The sequence below is a fragment of the Ovis canadensis genome, chromosome 17 (assembly GCF_042477335.2).
Source record: "Ovis canadensis isolate MfBH-ARS-UI-01 breed Bighorn chromosome 17, ARS-UI_OviCan_v2, whole genome shotgun sequence".
NCBI classification, from domain to species: Eukaryota; Metazoa; Chordata; class Mammalia; order Artiodactyla; family Bovidae; genus Ovis; species Ovis canadensis.
The window spans coordinates 71826998-71848822 of record NC_091261.1 but is presented as its reverse complement, the minus strand read 5'-3'; the positions used below and the strand labels follow the sequence as shown (position 1 = coordinate 71848822).

General features: G+C 46.2%; 1 protein-coding gene across 11 annotated transcripts in view; it reads left to right on the top strand.

The window, feature by feature from the left end:
- The first annotated feature begins 618 nt into the window (after positions 1–618).
- The window catches only part of LOC138422717 (2'-5'-oligoadenylate synthase 1-like), a 33313-nt gene continuing 12106 nt past the window's right edge, over positions 619–21825 (top strand). For 4 of the 11 annotated variants that reach the window (XM_069558096.1, XM_069558093.1, XM_069558095.1 and 1 more), the window contains exons 1-7: positions 619–908; positions 2211–2487; positions 3875–4059; positions 7266–7498; positions 8531–8684; positions 19638–19880; positions 21191–21467. In XM_069558096.1, coding sequence (XP_069414197.1) covers positions 732–908; positions 2211–2487; positions 3875–4059; positions 7266–7498; positions 8531–8684; positions 19638–19880; positions 21191–21467 — 1546 coding nt within the window. In that variant the 5' untranslated portion in view covers positions 619–731. Of the gene's footprint in view, positions 909–2210; positions 2488–3874; positions 4060–7265; positions 7499–8530; positions 8685–10847; positions 11130–13935; positions 14232–14640; positions 16420–16770; positions 17268–17734; positions 19409–19637; positions 19881–21190; positions 21468–21825 lie in introns of those variants that run through there. The other 7 variants (XR_011249986.1, XR_011249987.1, XM_069558101.1 and 4 more) reach the window with 7 other exon arrangements.

Sequence of the window (21825 nt, the reverse complement as noted above, 5' to 3'; positions counted from 1 at the left end):
ATACTAACATATATATATATGGAATTTAGAAAGATGGTAATGATAACCCTGTATGCGAGACAGTTAAAGAGACACAGATGTATAGAACAGACTTTTGGACTCTGTGGGAGAGGGAGAGGGTGGGATGATTTGGGAGAATGGCATTGAAACATGTATACTATCATGTAACAAACGAATCACCAGTCTAGGTTCGATACAGGATACAGGATGCTTGGGGCTGGTGCACTGGGATGACCCAGAGAAATGATATGGGGAGAGAGGTGGGAGGGGGGTTCAGGATTGGGAACTCATGCGCACCCGTGGCGGATTCATGAAAATGTATGGCAAAACCAATACAGTATTATAAAGTAAAATTTGAAAAAAATAATAATAAATTAAAAAATAAATAAATAAAAACAGCTTTTCAGAGAACAGTCTGAAGACAAACCAGACATGCTAGTCTGCCTGGTAAAGGCAGGGAGTAATTCTGGGATTCTGGAGGAAAAAGCTGAGAGACCTGACAGGTTTGTGGAATCGCAGGAGCGTTTCATTTGCAGAGAGAAAAACTAGAAACAAGGATTCAGGACAGAACTCCTCCCTTTCAAGGAACTGAAACCAGCAGCGGCATAGCTCCTCCCTGCCAGTGAAATGAAACTTAACAGCCCCCTAGACACAGGCAGCAGAGGAGACAGAAGCTCACAGCTTCAGGCAGCAGCTCCTCCGCCTCTGGCTCTCCAGTCCCCAGTGTCGTGATGGAGCTCAGAAATACTCCGGCCAGCTCTCTAGACAAGTTCATCAAACACCACCTCCTGTCAAACACGGAGTTCCACAAGCAGGTCAAAAGCGCCATCAAAATCATCTGCACTTTCCTGAAGGAGAGGTGTTTCCGATTTCCTCCTCGCCCAGTTCGGGTGTCCAAAGTTGTGAAGGTGAGTCCAGAACTGCCTCACTGGGGAGAAGGGGGGCTGGTGAGCAAGCCTTTCCACAGAAACAGAGAGCAAGAGGTTGAGGTCTCTAGGACTGGTGGTTTCTGATTTATCCCTGCCAAAACTATATCCACACTTGTGAAAATAGCTTCTGGGGTGAGGGCATCCATCTGTAAATTTTTTTAATTAATTTATTTGTTTTAATCTAAGGATGATTGCAATATTGCGATAGCTTTTGCCATACATCAGCGTGAATCAGCCACAGGTGCCCATGTGTCCCCCCATCCTGAAGCCCCTCCCACTCCCTCCCCACTCCATCTCTGGGTTGTCCCAGAGCCCCAGCTTTGGGTGCCCTGCCTCATGCATCGAACTTAACAAATGCCCCGATGAAGTGTATAAATCACCTCTGAAACACCCACTAGGCAACCATTAAAAAAGAGAAAGATAGAGAAACTGTGTGTGTGTGAATGCGTGTGTTGACCAAGAAAGATATCTCACAAGAGGTCCAGAATCAGCAGTTAGAGAATGCTCCGGCTCGCACCTGTGGGCTCAGCTCCCCCCAGCTCCACCTGTCGGTGAAGTTTAATGTCCTGCCTGCCTTTGATGCCCTGGGTGAGTGCTCCCAGTCATAAGGCGTTCCAGCCTTTGTCTTAAGCTGGGGCTCATTCTGGTCTCTCTTCAGTTTCCTGAGCAGAAAATGCTCACACTTTGAGAGTCTTATGGCATTAAAATAGGCAAACTGAAATCCATCTGTATCAACAATCCTTACTAGTCTTTGACAGGCTAAGGTTTCACCAGTTCTGCAGAGTCAGGAGCTGGTTAAGTGTATACGTTTTGAAAGCAGATAGCACCTGCTCGCTGTAAATCTTGGGCAAGTCACCTACACCTCTCTGTGCCTCCGTTTCCTTATCCAGAATTTTCAGGACCTCATGGGCTTGCAGGTCAAATAAACTAAGCCATGGGCTGGTTTAAGTATTAATCATGTCAGATCATAAAACAACAGGGAGTAAAGATCATGGATCCAGGGGGAAAAAACGGGTGTGAACTGCATCTCTCACCTACTAGCTGTGTGACTTGACTGATAACATGATCTCTCTCAGCATCTGTTTCCCCATCCAGAAGATGACAACAGATAATAACAGTGGCTAGATCCCAGAGTTCTTGTGAGCATTCTAGGAGTTACAGCCGCTGATGCCTTCAGAGCAGTGGCTAGCACTCAAAATGTTAGTGATTGCTCTCAGCATTTCATTTAGGGAGGCTCTTCTCAATGAAATGTGTCAATACTCATTCTTATCACCTTTTTAGGGTGGCTCCTCAAGAGAAGGCACAACCCTCAGGGGACGATCAGATGCTGACCTCGTCGTCTTCCTCACCAATCTGAAAAGTTTTCGGGAACACTTTGAGTGCCGAGGAGAATTCATCAAAGAAATCAGGAGACAGCTGGAAGCCTGTCAAAGAGAGGAAAGATTTGAAGTGCAGTTTGAGGTCCAGAAACAGCAGAATCCCCGCGCTCTCAGCTTTGTGCTGAGGTCCCCCAACCAGGCGGTGGAGTTCGATGTCCTGCCCGCCTTTGATGCCCTGGGTGAGTGCTCCCAGCCACAAGTTCTTACAGTCTTTGTCCTATGTCAGGGTTTCTTCCACTCTCTTTCCTTGTCTCTGAGCAGAAATGTCTCTCACTTTGAGACTCTTTATAACCAAGGTATCCCTTCAGGTGGGAGGAGACCCCAGCGTCTTTCCTGGGATAAGAATGCCCAGGGTCACACTCAGCCACTGAAGTGGCTGAGTTAAACAACAGATTGGTGCAATTGGGGGGGATCAAGATATTTGTATAGAATACCTGCCAGGCTTACTAGTTTGACATTTGGCCAACTGTGTGATCTCTTTCTAAAAACTAGGTCTAGGATAACCTCAATATGTTAATTTCATTTTCTATGCAAAATATGAGGGAACCATTCAAACTTTTACTGAGGGTGGGAATCTTGAGATGACGTGCAGGAGCATTGGTACAGGAAGCAATTCATTTTTGAGGCTCAGTTTCCACTGTGAACCTTAGATGTGGGGCTTCCCTGGTGCCTCAGTTGTTAAGAATCCACCTGCCAAGCAGGAGATGCAGGTTCGATCTCTGGGTCAGGAAGATCCACTGGAGAAGGACATGGCAACCCACTCCAGTATTCCTGCCTGGGAAATCCCATGGACAGAGGAGCCTGGCAGACTACAGCGCAGAGGGTCGCAGTGAGTCGGACAGGACTTAGCAACTGAGCAGGAGCACAGTCTCGGAGGTGCAAGGCCTATTCCATGGCCTAAATGAGACAGACAGAGAGCCTCTCTCCTGCAGCCTGACCATGTGAATACCAGGAATGAGATGATAACTCGCTGCGACAGAAATGAAATAGGGTGACCCAAGAGAGCAATCAAAGGAATCAAAGGACTTTGGAGACAGGGTGATAAAGGAGGTGACCTCTGACCTGAGGCCTGAGAGATGAGAAGAGGCCAAGCACTCAAAGATTTGGGGGTCCAGAGGAGGAAACAGCAAGTGCACAGACAGGAATGAAGGTGGCATATTGGGAGAAGTGAAGCAACCAGGGGAGTCAGTGGCAAAGGGATTGAGGCAGGAGGGAAGACAAAGGAGGAGACAGGTCTCACCATCCGTGTGGGCCACTGTGAGGACTTGGGATTTTATCCAGAGGTCCTGGGAAGCAAGAAGTGGAAGGATCAGGTTAAAGGCCTCTATATGGGCTGTGGAGGATCCAGGGAGGAGGGTGCCACCACCTCTGCTGAGTCCAGGTGAGAGACGATGGGTGACGGCGGTAGAGGCGGGAGAAGGGAGGACTGGGGATGGACCTCAGGCCTCCTGGCTCTGGGCCTGCTGACCTCCCCACTGCCCCCCATGGCCAGTGAGTGTGTCCCCGGGGCGACAGAAAGAAACTCAGAAAAGAGCTGACATTTAAACTTGAATTCATTCCCAACAGGTCAGTTGACCAAAGGTTACAGACCTGACCCTCAAATCTACGTCCAGCTCATCCAAGAGTGCGAGAAACTGGGGGGAGAGGGTGAGTTCTCCCCCTGCTTCACGGAGCTGCAGACAGCCTTCCTGAAGGAGCGTCTTCCCATGCTGAAGAGCCTCATCTGCCTGGTGAAGCACTGGTACCAACTGGTATGGCCGGTCCCATCTGGGCAGAGAGCCGAGGAGGAGGAGGAGGAGGAGGGGGAGGGAGAGAGTGAGGCCGGGAGAGGAGGGAGGAGTGGTGTGGAGGGAGGGAAGGAGCAGGGAGAGGTGTGGGGAGGAGAAGAAAGAGGAGAGGAGGGAGGAGGGGAGGAATCAGAAAGGATGCGGGAGGCAGGAGGGAGCCGGACAGAGACGGCCAGAGAGGAGGGAATGCGAGCCAGGAGGAAGATGATGAGAGGAGGAACATGGAGGAGTAGACACTGGTCAGACGGGAAAAAACATGGGGAAGAAGGGTAGGGTCTGGGACATTGCCAGTGGACTCAGGTATCTTCCTCTTCCCGGTTCTCCCATATCAGCATATGACAGCTCCATCCTTCCAGTTGCTCCGGACCAAACCATGGGCCTTTTTTTTTTTTTTTTTAGTTTTTTATTTTTTTAATTTTAAAATCTTTAATTCTTACATGTGTTCCCAAACATGCAGCCCCCTCCCACCTCCCTCCCCATAACATCTCTGTGGGTCATCCCCATGCACCAGCCCCAAGCATGCTGTATCCTGCGTCAGACATAGACTGGCGATTCAATTCTTACTTGATAGTATACATGTTAGAACGCCATTCTCCCAAATCATCCCACCCTCTCCCTCTCCCTCTGAGTCCAAAAGTCCATTATACACAGCTGTGTCTTTTTTCCTGTCTTGCATACAGGGTCGTCATTGCCATCTTTCTAAATTCCATATATATGTGTTAGTATACTGTATTGGTGTGTTTCTTTCTGGCTTACTTCACTCTGTATAATTGGCTCCAGTTTCATCCATCTCATCAGAACTGATTCAAATGAATTCTTTTTAACGGCTGAGTAATACTCCATTGTGTATATGTACCACAGCTTTCTTATCCATTCATCTGCTGATGGACATCTAGGTTGATTCCATGTCCTGGCTATTATAAACAGTGCTGCGATGAACATTGGGGTACATGTGTCTCTTTCAATTCTGGTTTCCTTGGTGTGTATGCCCAGCAGTGGGATTGCTGGGTCATAAGGCAGTTCTATTTGCAATTTTTTAAGGAATCTCCACACTGGTCTCCATAGTGGCTGTACTAGTTTGCATTCCCACCAACAGTGTAGGAGGGTTCCCTTTTCTCCACACCCTCTCCAGCATTTATTGCTTGCAGATTTTTGGATCGCAGCCATTCTGACTGGTGTGAAGTGGTACCTGATCATGGCCCTTTCTTATCTTTTTCATAAACACACACACAAACCCCACCAATCTACGAACACCCTGGTCCTGTGTTAAATATCATCATCAACTACCCCCTCACCCCTGCTCCCAGGCTGGTCTCTCCTCTGCATTGGTCCACCAAGAAGGAAACTCTACTTCAGCCTTAGGGCTTTTGCCTGAGCTTATTTGTTTGTTTATCATCTGTCTTCCCTCTGAGAATGTACATAAAAGTAGGCATTTGCTTATTTTATTTGTATGCAGTGTATAAATATATAATATGACACTGCATGTTTCATTCACTGCTGCGGCCCTAGAACCTAGAACAGTGCCTGGAATATATTATATTCTCAGTAAGCAGTTATTCAATGAATTAATCAACTCCCCCCCAACCCCGCCCCAACTCCCCTTTGCTTACTTCCTAGCTGTCTGAATCTGGGCAAATGAATTAACCTCTTGTCCTTCCCATTTTCTCCCTTGAAAAGAGTGGCATGGCGCAGCAACACTAAATCACACACCCTGAGGCCATGCACACAGATTGCTTCAGGTAGGATGCATGTTTGAAGAATATTAACCCCTCAAGTCCATGAGCGTGGTATCTCTTTCCACTTATTTTGTCATCTTCAGTTGCTCTCATCAAAGTCAGGTATAGGTCTTTCACTGCGGTTGAATTTACTCCTAGTTAAGAAAAATTTTTAATGCAATTGTAAATGGGATGGCTTTTAAATTTCTCTAATGAGGTGGATGAAACTGGAGACTATTATACAGAGTGAAGCAAGCCAGAAGGAAAACCACCAGTACACTATACTAACGCATATATATGGAATTTAGAAAGATGGTAACGACAACCGTATGTGAGAGACAGCAAAAGAGACACAGATGTTGGAACAGCCTTTTGGGCTCTGTGGGAGAGGGCGAGGCTGGGATGATTTGGGAAATGGTACTGAAACATGTAAATTATGACATGTGAAATGAATCGCCAGTCCAGGTTCGATGCATGAGACAGGGTGCCCAGGGCTGGTGCACTGGGATGGGATGGGGAGGGAGGGGGGCGGGGGGTTCAGCAGGGGGAACACACGTACACCCATGGCTGATTCATGTCAATTTATGGCAAAACCAACACAATATTGTAAAGTAAATAAATCAATAAAACAGATTAAAATAATAAATTACTTTCTCATTGTGATAGTTTGTTACTCACATATAGAAACACAACATATTTCTATATATTATCACTGTATCCTGCAATCTTCCTAAATTCAGTTTTTATTTCTAATAGTTTTCTGGAAGTGCCTAGCGTTTTCTATGTATAGTGCCATGTCATCTGCAAATAGCAATAGTTAAACTTCCTTTTTAATTTGCATGGATATTGTTTCTTTTCTTGCCTGATTGCCATGGATGGACTTCCAATACTATCTTGAATAAGTGTGAGAAGAGTGGGCATATGTGTCTTGTTCTTGATTTTAAAGAAAAAGCTTTCAGCCTTCACCACTGAGGGTGATGTCAGCTGTAGGCTGGTCATATGCGGCCTTTATCGAGTTATGTTCTCTCCATACCCACCTTGTTAAGAGTTTGTATGACAGTGGTTGTTGAATTTTCTCAATTTTTTTCTGTATATGGGAAAATAATCATAAGTTTTTTATCCTTTATTTTGTTAATAGAAATGTATCTCTTTGATTGATTTGTGGATTCTGACCTCCTCGCCTCACTGGACTGTATCCAACTTGATCATGCTGTGTGACCTTGTAATATGTTGGTGAATTTGCTTTGCTAATATATCTTGTAGAGGATTTTCCCGTCTATGATCATCAGGCCTGCTGTTTTCCTTTTGTGCTGCATTTTTCTGCTTTTCGTATAAAATGAGTTTGGAATCATCTCCTCATCCTCACTTTTCTGAAAGAGCTTGAGGATAGGCATTACCTCTTCTCCACACAAAAGCTGAACAAACTCATGTTTCTAATTTGTTCCCTCTCCTCAGTGTAAGATGAAGTATGAGCATAAGCTGCCCCCACAGTATGCTCTGGAGCTGCTGACCATCTATGCCTGGGAACAAGGAAGCTCCAAACCACAATTCAGCACAGCTCAGGGATTTCGGACTGTTTTGGCACTAATCCTGAAGCATCAGGACCTCTGCATCTACTGGAAAAAGTATTATGACTTGGAAAACCCTACGATTAGCCAATACCTGAGGAGACAACTTGCAAAACCCAGGTACTCTATCCGCACATGGTTTAGAGCCCCACATAAATGCAGCTCTGATTACAGCAGTGGCACCCTAGAAATGTAGGAAGAGGGAGGTTTCCACAATTATTGATCTTCATCTATACTCAGTCACTATGCTGGGCACTTAATCCTACCGTCTGATTGAAATAATAACCTGCAACCCTGTGAGGCAGGCACTGTGTTAACCACAGATCACAGAGGTATGGAAAAAGAGGAGCTTGTGCAAACTTTACAGAAAGTGAGTGAAAGAGCTAAAATTTGACTCAAATTGCAATAGCTATGAAAAGTGAAAGTGAAAGTGAAGTCGCTCAGTCATGTCCGACCCTTTGCAGTACTGTGGACTGTAGCCCACCAGGCTCCTCTGTCCATGGGATTCTCCAGGCAAGAATACTGGAGCGGGTTGCCATTTCCTTCTCCAAGGGATCTTCCTGACCCAGTGATCCAACTTAGGTCTCCTGCATTGCAGGCAGACGCTTTAACCGCTGAGCCACCAGGGGAACCAGCAATAGCTATAGCAATAATAAAAATGCTTCCCAGATGTAAGAGCTTGCTATAAGACAAAACTACTCTGATAGAATAGTGGAATTTTGGTTATTAAACCTGGCATGTATAGACCCCTTCTTATGTTTCAGTTACTGTTGGGAGCTTGTCAAGTGCTTCTCCAGATCCTCATACAACATCCTTTGAGGTAGGGATTTTCAAATCTGCCCATTTCACACATGAGGATACTGAGGACTAGAGATTCAGGTGACCTGCCTAAAGAGACAGCACTACTCAAGAGCAGAGGTGAGATTGAAACCAGGTCTCTCCAGGCCCAAATGCAAGCCTCCTTCACCTCGTGTTCAGTGCCCACTGTAGGGCAGGGCACCCAGGTCACAAGCCAGGGAGAGGTGTCCATGGGGCCCTCCAGCTGCCCCCAGAAACAGTCTACCCAGGCTGGGTATTTTGCCCTGCTGGGAGCTCTGAACCCCCCAGACACAGCCCATGTACTCACCTGTCCTCTCTGACTGTTGTACCCAGGCCTGTGATTCTGGACCCGGTTGACCCAACTGGAAATGTGGCTGGTGGAGATCCACAGACGTGGCAGCTGCTGGCACAGGAAGTTACAGTCTGGCTCAAGTATTCATGCTGTGAGAACTTGAATGGGAGGCCAGTGAGGACCTGGAAGGTGCCGGTGAGAACTCCTGATTTCTTCATGTGACCTGATACTGACGGCATGTTGGGATAACAACTTCTAGAAATGCTACTTAGTCAAATGGAATTTCATCTCGGTCTCTGTATTCTTTCACTGTGGTTACTAGAAAATGTAGAATTACACCTGTGTCTGCCCCAGAATGAGTCACTGGGTTAGACAGCAGCCTTACCAGCTTACATTGTCACCCTGCCTTGGTACCCAAACCACGTGTCATTGACAAAAGTCCATGCCAGAAAACCTCCCATAAGGACACACAAAAGATCAAGATGTTCTTACAGTTACCTGAGTCACTGGTCACCTAAGTGGCTGGAAGACAGCCTTTGGCTTCTCCATATTGCTGTTCCTCCTTTGAGGCCTCCGGCATCCCCGTGAGATGGGTTTTACTCTGATTCTCATAATAATACATTGAGACATGGCCAGTCACTCAGAGTCCCCTGGTGAGTGAGAGACGAGGGTGTGAAGTTGAACCCTGGTCCTTCTTGCTGTGAAGCTCCTGCTCTTTGTCGCTGCTCTCAATGTGTCTTCATACACTGGATTTTTCTGTTCCCATTTGGAAGCCCATTACGGGCTTCCCTGGTGGCTCAGAGGTTAAAGCGTCTGCCTGGATTGCGGGAGACCTGGGTTTGATCCCTGGATCAGGAAGATGCCCTGGGGAAGGAAATGGCAACCCACTCCAGTATTCTTGCCTGGAGAATCCCATGGAGGGAGGAGCCTGGAGGGCTACAGTCCACGGGGTCGCAAAGAGTCGGACCCGACTGAGCGACTTCACTTTCACTTTTCACACTCATTTGGGGACCATGACAAGGAATCTAGCAGAGCCTCAGTGGAGGGAACATACTCGGCTGAGCATACCAGCTACTGCCCTCCATGATCCATCTCCACATTGATACCAAAGCCACGCTGCCTACCTGCAGCTCCCAGACAATGACCACGGGTGCCAGAGACACTCAGGCAGCCCCATTCCTGAGAGTCAGGGGAAGCTCCGACATGGGACATTGGCGAAAGGACTCTCCACGATCTTGCTGGAGTTTGTCTTGACTGCAGAGCCAACTGTCCTTCCTTCTTGCCTTCACCCAGAGTCAGATTAGATCAGGGTTGTCAGCTTGCGCAGCTTCTATAAGATCCCTGGTCATTGTCTCTCACCTGGCTGTTTCCCCAAACAATCTCCCACATTTAATCTCACACTGGCATCTGCTCCTTAGAGTGACCCAGACCCACACAAGCACCTCTGCCACCACCCTCAAGGTAGGTGTGGGCTCTTCAGCAAATGCTGGCTGTGCTGATGACCCGAGGTACCATCCTGGTCGTCCTCAGCCGTCACCTCTTCTCAGTCAACGTCACTGCCTCCGAGGTGGCTCCTAGACGAAGCCACCATCTCACCCTCTCCCCACCCCATCGCAGCCCTCATCCTGCTCCTTGCCCGGGGCTTCTGTGTTCATCCTTTCTACATTTGTGTTCTCAGATGCTTTGACATCTGGGTCCTGCTGATCCTGGAGAGACTGCCCTCCCAGGGTTGGCTGGTTCCTAGACCCAGCCAGCAGCTCACCTGTTGGCCTTTCCCATGCAAACCTGTCGAGCATTTCCTCTCTGCTCCACTGCCCAGACTCAGAGCCAGTGTGAGCCACAAGCCACCCTACCCCACTCATGCTGGGACCAGGTACCAGGTGACTCAAGAAACCCCTTCCTCTCCACAGCCCTCTTACATTATTCATACTTGCTTATGAAAGCAGTCCAAAGACTGCTTTCCCTGCCTCGCCTGCCTTTCCCAGAGAAATGACCATCAGGGTCTTGGCCTTGTTTTCACCTAAGTCGATCTGCCTCATGGAAGACCCTGGGGGTTCCCATGTGGCCTAGACACAGAATGACAGGCTGTGTCTCCTGTTTCTAGGGACCTGGGAGGACCATACTTACTTGGTCATTGATTTAAGCATGAGAGTGAGAAATATGGTTGTTTTTATTTATTTTTGTTTATTTTTTTATTTTTGGTTGTTTTTAAACAAGAGGAAGAATCCCAAAGTGTCTTCAAATCTTGGATCCTTATTCTCTAGTCTCTTCTGTCTCGATTTCCATGTCTATGTCGAGTCTTTCTGAAAATGGGATTCTACTCCCCGTGGGGTTTTGTTACCACTGTGTTATCTTTAGCACAGGTATCTCTTCATGAGGAGAGGACACTTTGGAATCACATGTAATTACCATGTGGATGGTCCACTTGTATTGTTTTCTGAGGGTGTTTCAGAACTACACATAAAGCTACAGTCACTAGCAGATTAATTGAATTGGGAAATAGTTGCTCAACTGAAGAGCCACAAGGACCATATGGTAGCTGCTGCTGCTGCTGCTGCTAAGTCGCTTCAGTCGTGTCCGACTCTGCGCGACCCCATGGACTGCAGCCTAACAGCCTCCTCCGTCCATGGGATTTTCAAGGTAAGAGTACTGGAGTGGGCAGCCGTTGCCTTCTTTGTCATATGGTAGAACTATTGTTAATTCTTGAGGAACTCTCCTACTGTTTCCATAGTGGTTGCACAAAATTGCGTTCTCAGCAAGAGTGGTCAGGAGTTCCAAGCCCTCCACATGCTCACCAACACGAGTGTCCTTTAACCCATGTAACAGCTATGCTAACAGGTAAAAGCGATGTCTTATGATTTTGGTTTCCATTTCCCGGGTGATTCATAGTACTGAGTATGGGAATTCCCTGGGGGTCCAGTGGTTAGGACTGGCCGCTGTCACTGTTGGGGCCAGGGTTCAATCCCTGGTTGGGCAACCAAGATCAGGCAAGCTACACAGCGTGGCCAAACTAATAACAGCGATGAGCATCTTTTCATATACCCGTTGGCCATTTGTAAACCTTCTTTAGGAAAATAAAAATTGAATCCTTAGCCCATTATATAGTTAGGTTATTTGTCCTTTAGCTATTGAGTTGTCCAAGTGAAAGTCGCTCAGTCATGTCTGACTCTTTGCCACCCCAGGCACTGTATAGGCCAGAATACTGGAGTGTGTAGCCTTTCCCTTCTCCAGGGTATCTCCCAACCCAGGGATCAAACCCATGTCGCCTGCATTGCAAGTGGGTTCTTTACCAGCTGAGCCACCAGGGAAGCCCAAGGCCCTCAATATTTTGTCATTAACCCCTTATCAGATAGTGGTTTGTAATCATTTTCTCCATTTCCATTCTCTTTTCTCCCTTTCATTTTATACCTGTTTCTCATTTTTATTTTATATTGGAGTATAGTTGATTTACACTGTGTGTTAGTTTGAATGTACAGCAAAGTGATTCAGCTTTACATATATCTATTCTTTTTCATCAATTACCTTTTCACTTCACTGCGTGTTTTTCATTTGCTGGGCAGAAGCTTTTCAGTTGGATTAGCTCCCCTTTGTCTATTTTTGTTTTCTTGTCACTGTTTTGTTTACACGGTCAATTACTCTTTGGCAAGATTGTCAAGAACATACAATGAGGAGAGGACAGTCTCTTCAATAAATGAACTGGGAACATTGGATATCCACATGCAGAAGGATAAAATCACACCTTTTCTCCAGCATGGACAAATATCAGCTCAGAATAGATAAAGGCCTAAACATAAGAGCTGAAACTGTAAAACCCCTAGAAGAAAACACAGGGAGAAAGCTTCAAGACATAAATTTGGCAATGACGTTATGAACGGCATGTCTAAACACAGACAAATGGGTGTTAGGTGGTGGTCTGTACTAGTTCTGCTGTGTGGATGCCAAGTATTCTGGCAACGTTTGCTGAAGGGACCATCCTTCCCCACTGTTCTGCAGAACCACCTCAGACATATGTCCAGAGTCATCTGTGTGTGAGCCTGTGTTATATCGTTGATCAATTTTTGTGTCCTTGGTTTAATACTACCTTTACTAATTATGATAGCCCGATATTACTTCTCAGTGTCTTGTAGAAAACTCTGTTCTATCCAACCTAATGTCTTCTCTTGTCTCTGTTTCTATGATAATATTATACTCAGTTTGTGAATTTTCACCCAGAATCCAGGGAGGCATTTGATTAGAATTCCATAAATTAGTTCAGGGAAAATGACATCCATGTAATATTGACAATTCCAGTCCACAAACTTGGAACTTCTTTCTGTTAATTGTCTTCTTTAATTACTCTTAACTACATTTTATAATTTTTCTCTGCATTGTTAGTACATATGCTTTCTCATATTATTCCTAGATATCCATATTTATATTAGTGTACTTAGCAAGTTTCCTTAATTTCATTTGTAATGTTGCTTTCATGAAGACCTCAATGTTTTCAGTGGGTATGTGGATTATAGTATGATGAGAGAGCTTTATAATTCTCTGAATTTTGTGGTTTTATTGTATGTTGCTGTAAATCTATATTCCTGTATGACCACAAGAAAGAAAGCATTTTCTTCCTAAACTTTTTTGGATAAGTGTTTGTCCGCTGAACTCTGATGATTTGGTCAAAGCTGGCAGAAGCAGGTGACACAAAGCTCGAGGGTGGTGCACTTCAGAACTGCTGGTTCAACCACAAATTCATGAGACTCAGCAACAGAGAAGAGAGCGTGTAAGGGATGATGGACATGCTCGTATGAAATCTGAAAGAACCAAGTCATAAATGCCTCATTGCCCAGAGCTGAGTCCCCCTCATTCTGGGCCACTTCCTGCCGAGGAAACAAAACTGGGGAGAACTGAGATTAAGGCAGGAGAGGGGAGGGTGGAGTGCTCTGAGCCTCCCTGGAGGCTCAGCGTCTTGTCGGGGGCTCCAGCCCCACCAGGGGTGCAGTCTGCTGTGCTACCTGCCTTCCGGGGCTCCCCGCTCCATGGGAGCTGTCCTGTCTCAGGGCTTCTTCCTCTCTCTGTTCAAGTTTCTGAGCAGAAGTCTCCCACAGTTCGAGAGCCTTACCAAAAAGAGGTGTCTCTAAAAAGTGGAGCAGAGATCATTGTATCTCTCCTGGGGCCATCGTGCCTAAACCAAGCAGGCAAGAGGAAACGGTAAATTGGCCCAATTTGGAGACAAGACATTCTTCATGGAACCCCCATCAGCCTTACTCATTTGATTGAATGGCAAAGTGTGTGAACTTAATTTTTCTAACAATGGGGCAGCAGAGATCTGTCCTCTGCAGCTGGGGACCTGAGGTACACTTTTCCTCTTTTTTTAGAGGTGTACTTTTGTGGGATTTGATACATAGGAAGTTTAATTAAAACCTGCCATAATGATTATAAATAATTACCATCACTATCTTACTCACAGCAAAGAGTGTTTATTAATGATCTCTCCAGCCTGGTTCAAATTGTGGTGCCAGAGAAGACTCTTGAGAGTCCCTTGGACTGCCTGCATGGAGATCAAACCAGTAAATCCTAACGGAAATCAACTCTGAATATTCATTGGAAGGACTGATACTGAAGCTGAAGCTCCAATACTTTGGCCGCCTGATGGGAAGAGGCGACTCATTGGAAAAGACCCTGATTCTTGGAAAGATTGAGGGCAGGAGGAGAAGGGGACGACAAAGGATGAGATGACTGGATGGCATCACCAACTCCATGGACGTGAGTTTGAGTAAATTGTGGGAGTTGGTGATGGACAGGGATGCCTGGTTTGATGCAGGCCATGGGGTTGCAAAGAGTCAGACACGACTCAGTGACTGAACTGAGACCATTAGCCAATTTAAGATGCAATAAAGACTTTTTTGAGGGGCTGCTCAGGTAGGTAACGAATCTACCTGCCAATCCCTGGGTCAGGAGATCCCCTAGAGAAGGAAATGGTAACCCACTCCAGTATTCTTGCCTGGAGAATCCCATGGACAGAGAAGCCTGGTGGCTGCAGTCCAAGGGGTCACAAAGAGTCAGACATGACTTAGTGACTAAACTGCCAAAAAGATTTTTAAAGTCAGAATCACCCTTTATTTTGGTTCGTGGTTGATACCTTTCCAATCCCCTTTTGTGTCTCCTCTTTCAGATTATCCTGTGAAATAGTTCCTAGAGTGATAACAAAAAGTTTCTCCTGAGAAATGGAATATTTCCTGCCATATCAGTAGAGACCTATGAGACCTTCAAGAACTAACACCCGAAAAAGATGTCCTTTTCATTATAGGGGAATGAAATGCAAAAGTAGGAAGTCAAGAGACACCTGGAGTAACAGGAAAATTTGGCCTTGGAATACAAAATGAAGCAGGACAAAGGCTAACAGAATTTTGCCAGGAGAACTCACTGATCATAGCAAACACCCTCTCCAACACCACAAGAGAAGATTCTACACATGGACATCACCAGGTGGTCAATACCGAAATCAGATGGATTATTTTCTTTGCAGCCAAAGGTGGAGAAGCTCTGTACAGTCAGCAAAAACAAGGCTGGGAGCTGACTGTGGCTCAGATCATGAACTCCTTATTGGCAAATTCAGACTTAAATTGAAGAAAGTAGGGAAAACCACTAGACCATTCAGTTATGACCTAAATCAAATCCCTATGATTATAGAGTGGAAGTGACCAATAGATTCAAGGGATTAGATCTGATAGAGTGCCTGAAGAACTATGGATGCCACTGTACAGGAGGCCAGAATCAAGACCACCCCTAAGAAAAAGAAATCAAAAAGGCGAAATGGTTTTCTGAGGAGGCCTTAGAAATAGCTGAGAAAAAAAGAGAAGCTAAAGGCAAAGGAGAAAAGGAAAGATAGAAGCATCTGAATGCAGAGTTCCAAAGCATAGCAAGGAGAGATAAGCAAGCCTTTCTCAGTGATCAGTGCAAAGAAATAGAGGAAAACAATTGAATGAGAAAGGCTAGAGATCTCGTCAAGAAAATGAGAGATAGCAAGGGAACATTTCATGCAAAGATGGGCTCGATAAAGGACAGAAATGGTCTGGACCTAACAGAAGCAGAAGATACTAAGAAGAGGTGACAAGAATACACAGAAGAACTATGTCAAAAAGATCTTCATGACCCAGATAACCACGATGGTGTGATCACTCACCTAGAGCCAGACAGCCTGGAATGAGAAGTCAAGTGCTCCCGAGGAAGCATCACTACGAACAAAGCTAGTGGAGGTGATGGAGTTCCAGTGGAGCTATTTCAAATCCTAAAAGATGATATGCCAGCTCAATATGCCAGCAAATTTGGAAAGCTCAGCAGTGGCCACAGGACTGGAAAAGGTCTATTTCCATTCCAGTCCCAAAGAAAGGCAATGCCAAAGAATGTTCAAACTACCACACAACTGGACTCGTCTCACAAGCTAGCAAAGTAATGCTCAAAATTCTCCAAGCCAGGCTTCAACAGTACGTGAACCATGAACTTCCAGATGTTCAAGCTGGATTTAGGAAAGGCAGAGGAACCAGAGGTCAGATTGCCAACATCTGTTGGATCATGGAAAAAGCTAGAGAGTTCCAGAAAAACATCTTCTTCTGCTTTATTGAGTATGCCAAAGCCTTTGACTGTGTGGATCACAACAAACTCTGGAAAATTCTGAAAGATATGGGAATACCAGACCACCTGACCTGCCTCCTGAGAAATCTGTATGAAGGTCAAGAAGCAACAGTAAGAACTAGACATGGATCAACAGGCTTGTTCCAAATAGGGAAAGGAGTACATCAAGGCTGTATATTGTCAGCCTGCTTATTTAACTTCTATGCAGATTACATCATGAGAAATGGTGGGCTGGAGGAAGCACAAGCTGGAATCGAGATCGCTGGGAGAAATATTGATAAACTCAGATATGCAGATGATACCACCCTCATGGCAGAAAGTGAAGAAGAACTAAAGAGCCACTTGATGAAAGTGAAAGAGGAGAGTGAAAAAGTTGGCTTAAAATTCAACATTCAGAAAATGAAGATCAAGGCATCTGGTCCCATCACTTCATGGCAAATAGGTAGGGAAAGAGTGGAAACAGTGGAAACAGTGAGTGACTTTGTTTTGGGGGGCTCCAAAATCACTGCAGATGGTGACTGCAGACATGAAATTAAAAGACACTTGCTCCTTGGAAGAAAAGTTTTGACCAACCTAGACAGCAAATTCAAAAGCAGAGACATTACTTTGCCAACGAAAGTCCATCTAGCCCAAGCTGTGGTTTTTCCAATAGTCATGTATGGCGGTGAAAGTTGGACTATAAAGAACGCTGAGCATGGAAGAACTGATGCTTTTGTACTGTGGTGTTGGAAAAGACTCTTGAGAGTCTCTTGAACAGCAAGGAGATCCAACGAGTCCGTCCTAAAGGAAATCAGTCCTGAATATTCATTGGAAGGACTGATACTGAAGCTGAGGCTCCAATACTTTGGCCACCTGATGGGAAGAGTCGACTTATTGGAAAAGACCCTGACTCTGGGAAAGATTGAAGGCAGGAGGAGAAGGGGATGCCAGAGGATGAGATGGTGGGATGGCATCATCAACTCGATGGACTCGAGTCTGAGTAAGCTCTGGGAGTTGGTGATGGACAGGGAAGCCTGGTGTGTTGAGTCCATGAGGTCACTAAGAGTCGGACACGACTGACCGACGGAACTCAACTGAACTGCTATCTGTAAACAAGGTTGTCACAGTCATCAGCAATTGCGCCCTTCAGTGTGAGCTGGTGAGCCCTGAGGAGACCCAGGAGGAAAGGTGAGCCCTGAGGAGAGGCAGAGGAAAGGTGAGCCCTGAGGAGACCCAGGAAGAAAGGTGAGCCCTGAGGAGAGCCAGAGGAAAGGTGAGCCCTGAGGAGAGCCAGGAGGAAAGGTGAGCCCTGAGGAGACCCAGGAGGAAAGGTGAGCCCTGAGGAGACCCAGGAGGAAAGCTGAGCCCTGAGGAGAGGCGGCTCAGCATGCGGAAGCAGGAAGGGTGTGCTTGTCGCTCGGCTGGGTCTGACTCTCATCCCACGGACGATAACCGGGGCTTCCTGGGGCCTCAGTGGGTAAAGGATCCTCCTGAGATCCTGGAGACCTGGCTTCGATCCCTGAGTGGGGAAGATCCCGTGGAGGAGGGCTTGGTACCCCACTCCAGTATTCTTCCCTGGAAAATCCCCATGGACAGAGGAGCCTGGTGGGCTGTAGTCCGTGGGGTCACACAGAATTGGACATGACTGAACAGCTAAGCACAGCACAGACTGTAGCCACCAGGCTCCTCTGTCCATGGGATCCTCCAGGCAAGAACACAGGAGCGCATAGCCATGCCCTTCTCCAGGGGATCTTCCTAACATTAGCCCCAGATAGCGGAGGCGCGTATCAAAGGAATGATTTCAGTGAGCGCCGACTCTGACATCTTCCCATACAGAGAAAAGCACTCTATGCCTTAACTTGGGATTGTTGCTGGCCAAAATCTTGGCTTTCACACCCCCACAGAGCCAAATAAAAAATAGAGAGACTGAGTTTGGAGGAAACAGAAAGGTGGCTTTAATTCTCAGCCGGCAGAGAGGGGAGCTCCATAAACTCATGCCTTAAAAACTGCGCCCCCCACCTTGAGGGGTCCAGGGACTTTTATAAGATGAGGGCTTCCAGTTCAGGAATCAATGATGAGGAACAAAGGTGTTAGGATCTTGACGTGTTCCCTTTGCACTATTTCAAACACAGTCACAGGCTGGCATCAGTAATCCAGTAATTGAGTCTGGCAGTTTGGCAGCTCTGCGGCTGTCTTTCCGATATATAAAAAGAAGAACTTTAAGGGGAAGAGTGTTGCAAGCGTAAACACCAGATACAGGATGTATTTAGCCCACCAGGCCTCAAAGAATTGGCACTGACTAAGCACTCTCGAGCACCCGCACAGAAAGGAAAATGGGGGTGAGCTGGAGCTCCTACAGAGTGAGGAGGCAGAAAAGCATATTTACAGACATGAGCAGTCAGGAGCAGTTACAGTTGAAAAAAAAGACCCTGGTGCTGGGAAAGATTGAAGGCAGGATGAGAAGGGGACGACAGAGGATGAGATGGTTGGACGGCATCACCGATTCGATGGACATGAGTTTGAGCAAGCTCCGGGAGTTGGTGATGGACAGGGAAGCCTGACGTGCTGCACTGAACTGACAAAGTGAAAAAACTAAGAATGTTCAGGTCTGCGCACTCTTCTCTTTATCTTCTTTGTTCTCCGGAAAGGGAAAGAAAAAAGCTCATTCCTCTTTTTTTTTTTTTCCCTTTTCACCTCAATGGGATATCTGGTTTTCTTTAATTTATTCAAAAACATTTGATGTCCAGACTACCTGACCTATGTTGCGAAACTTCTATACAACCTGGCTCCTCCCCTCACCTCCTTGGAGCAGTCTTCTCAGGGTCACTTGAGAGGCTGTCTCCCCGGCTTAAAGTGCTAAAAATTCCCATCGAATAAAACATATGTCAACTTTTATGTTGTGAATACTTTTCAGGTCAAAAGTCCTCTTTACAAATTAAGACAGAGAGGCATGCCCGGTTACATTCGTGTTCAAAACTGCACAGCTAGGGACAGCTCACAATTTTTCTGTCAACCTAAAGAACTAAAGTTTAGGAAAAAATTAAAACATATAGATTCATACCGTTAAAAAAGAGAGCGAGAGAGAGAAATTATGTTTGTGTGTATGTGTGCCTAAACCTAGAAGAATATCTCACAAGAGTACACCAGAGTAGTCCCCAGGTGTAGTCTTTGAGGTTTAGCATCAGGGGTGGACTAAACAATGCTTCTGGATTTTTCTGACTGTTTCTGTTTGCAATATACATGTACTGCTGCAAGGATCATAGGAGACTATAAAACAATTTCATCCACAATGAAAAGAGGAAAAGGAAACCAGAAATCTATCTGTAATTGTGAGTAGTCTTGGGTGAAGTACTAATGTGGCTTTAAAAGCAGCTCTTCAGAGTACAGTCTGAAGACAGACCAGACATGCTAGTCTGCCTGGTAAAGGCAGGGAGTAATTCTGGGATTCTGGAGGAAAAAGCTGAGAGACCTGACAAGTTTGTGGGATAGCAGGAGCATTTCATTTGCAGAGAGACAAACTAGAAACAAAGATTCAGGACAAAATTCCTCCCTTTCAAGGAACTGAAACCAGCAGCTTCAGGCAGCAGCTCCGCCGCCTATGGCTCTCCAGTCCCCAGTGACATGATGGAGCTCAGAAATACCCTGGCCAAGTCTCTAGACAAGTTCATCGAAGACCACCTCCTGTCAAACGCGGAGTTCCGCAGGCAGGTCAGACAAGCCATCGACACCATCTGCACTTTCCTGAAGGAGAGGTGTTTCCCATGTGCCCCTCGCCCAGTTCGGGTGTCCAAAGTTGTGAAGGTGAGTACAGAACTGCCTCACTGGGGAGAAGCGGGGCTGGTGAGCAAGCCTTTCCACAGAAACAGACAGAGAGCAAGAGGCTGAGGTCTCTAGGGCTGGTGGTTTCTGATTTATCCCTGCCAAAACTATATCCACACTTGTGAAAATAGCTTCTGGGGTGAGGGCATCCATCTGTAAATTTTTTTAATTAATTTATTTGTTTTAATCAGAGGATGATTACAATATTGTGATAGCTTTTGCCATACATCAGCGTGAATCAGCCACAGGTGTCCATGTGTCCCCGCCATTCTGAAGCCCCTCCCACTCCCTCCCCACTCCATCCCTCTGGGTTGTCCCAGAGCCCCAGCTTTGGGTGCCCTGCCTCATCCATCGAACTTAACAAATGCCCTGATGAAGTGTATAAATCACCTCTGAAACACCCACTAGGCAACCATTAAAAAAGAGAAAGATAGAGAAACTGTGTTTGTGTGTGAATGCGTGTGTTGACCAAGAAAGAAATCTCACAAGAGGTCCAGAATCAGCAGTTAGAGAATGCTCCGGCTCGCACCTGTGGGCTCAGCTCCCCCCAGCTCCAACTGTAGGCGGAGTTTAATGTCCTGCCTGCCTTTGATGCCCTGGGTGAGTGCTCCCAGTCATAAGGCGTTCCAGCCTTTGTCTTAAGCTGGGGCTCATTCTGGTCTCTCTTCAGTTTCCTGAGCAGAAAATGCTCACACTTTGAGAGTCTTATGGCATTAAAATAGGCAAACTGAAACCCACCTGGATCAACAATCCACCAGTCTTTGACAGGCTAAGGTTTCACCAGTTCTGTAGAGTCACGAGCTGGTTAAGTGTATATGTTTTGAAAGCGGATGGCAGTTGCTGCCTGTGAAATCTTGGGCAAGTCACCTAGACTTCTCTGTGCCTCCGTTTCCTTAACCAGAATTTTCAGGACCTCACGGGCTTGCAGGTCAAATAAACTAAGGAATGGGCCGCTTTAAGTGTTAATCATGTCAGATCATAAAACAACAGGGAGTAAAGATCATGGATCCAGGGGGAAAAAACGGGTGTGAACTGCATCTCTCACCTACTAGCTGTGTGACTTGACTGATAACATGATCTCTCTCAGCATCTGTTTCCCCATCCAGAAGATGACAACAGATAATAACAGTGGCTAGATCCCAGAGTTCTTGTGAGCATTCTAGGAGTTACAGCCGCTGATGCCTTCAGAGCAGTGGCTAGCACTCAAAATGTTAGTGATTGCTCCCAGCATTTCATTTAGGGAGGCTCTTCTCAATGAAATGTGTCAATACTCACTCTTATCACCTTTTTAGGGCGGCTCCTCAGGCAAAGGCACAACCCTCAGGGGACGATCAGATGCTGACCTCGTCGTCTTCCTCACCAATCTGACAAGTTTTCGGGAACACTTTGAGCGCCGAGGAGAATTCATCGAAGAAATCAGGAGACAGCTGGAAGCCTGTCAAAGAGAGGAAACATTTGAAGTGCAGTTTGAGGTCCAGAAACAGCAGAATCCCCGCGCTCTCAGCTTTGTGCTGAGGTCCCCCAACCAGGCGGTGGAGTTTGATGTCCTGCCCGCCTTTGATGCCCTGGGTGAGTGCTCCCAGCCACAAGTTCTTACAGTCTTTGTCCTACGTCAGGGCTTCTTCCGCTCTCTTTTCTTGTCTCTGAGCAGAAATGTCTCTCACTTTGAGACTCTTATTAACCAAAGTATCCCTTCAAGTAGGAGGAGACCCCAGCATCTTTCCTGGGACAAGAATGCCCAGGGTCACACTCAGCCACTGAAGTGGCTGAGTTAAACAACAGATTGGTGCAATTGGGGGGATCAAGATATTTGTATAGAACACCAGCCAGGCTTACTAGTTTGACATTTGGCAAACTGTGTGATCTCTTTCTAAAAACTAGGTCTAGGGTAAACTCAATATATTACTTTCATTTTCTATGTAAAATG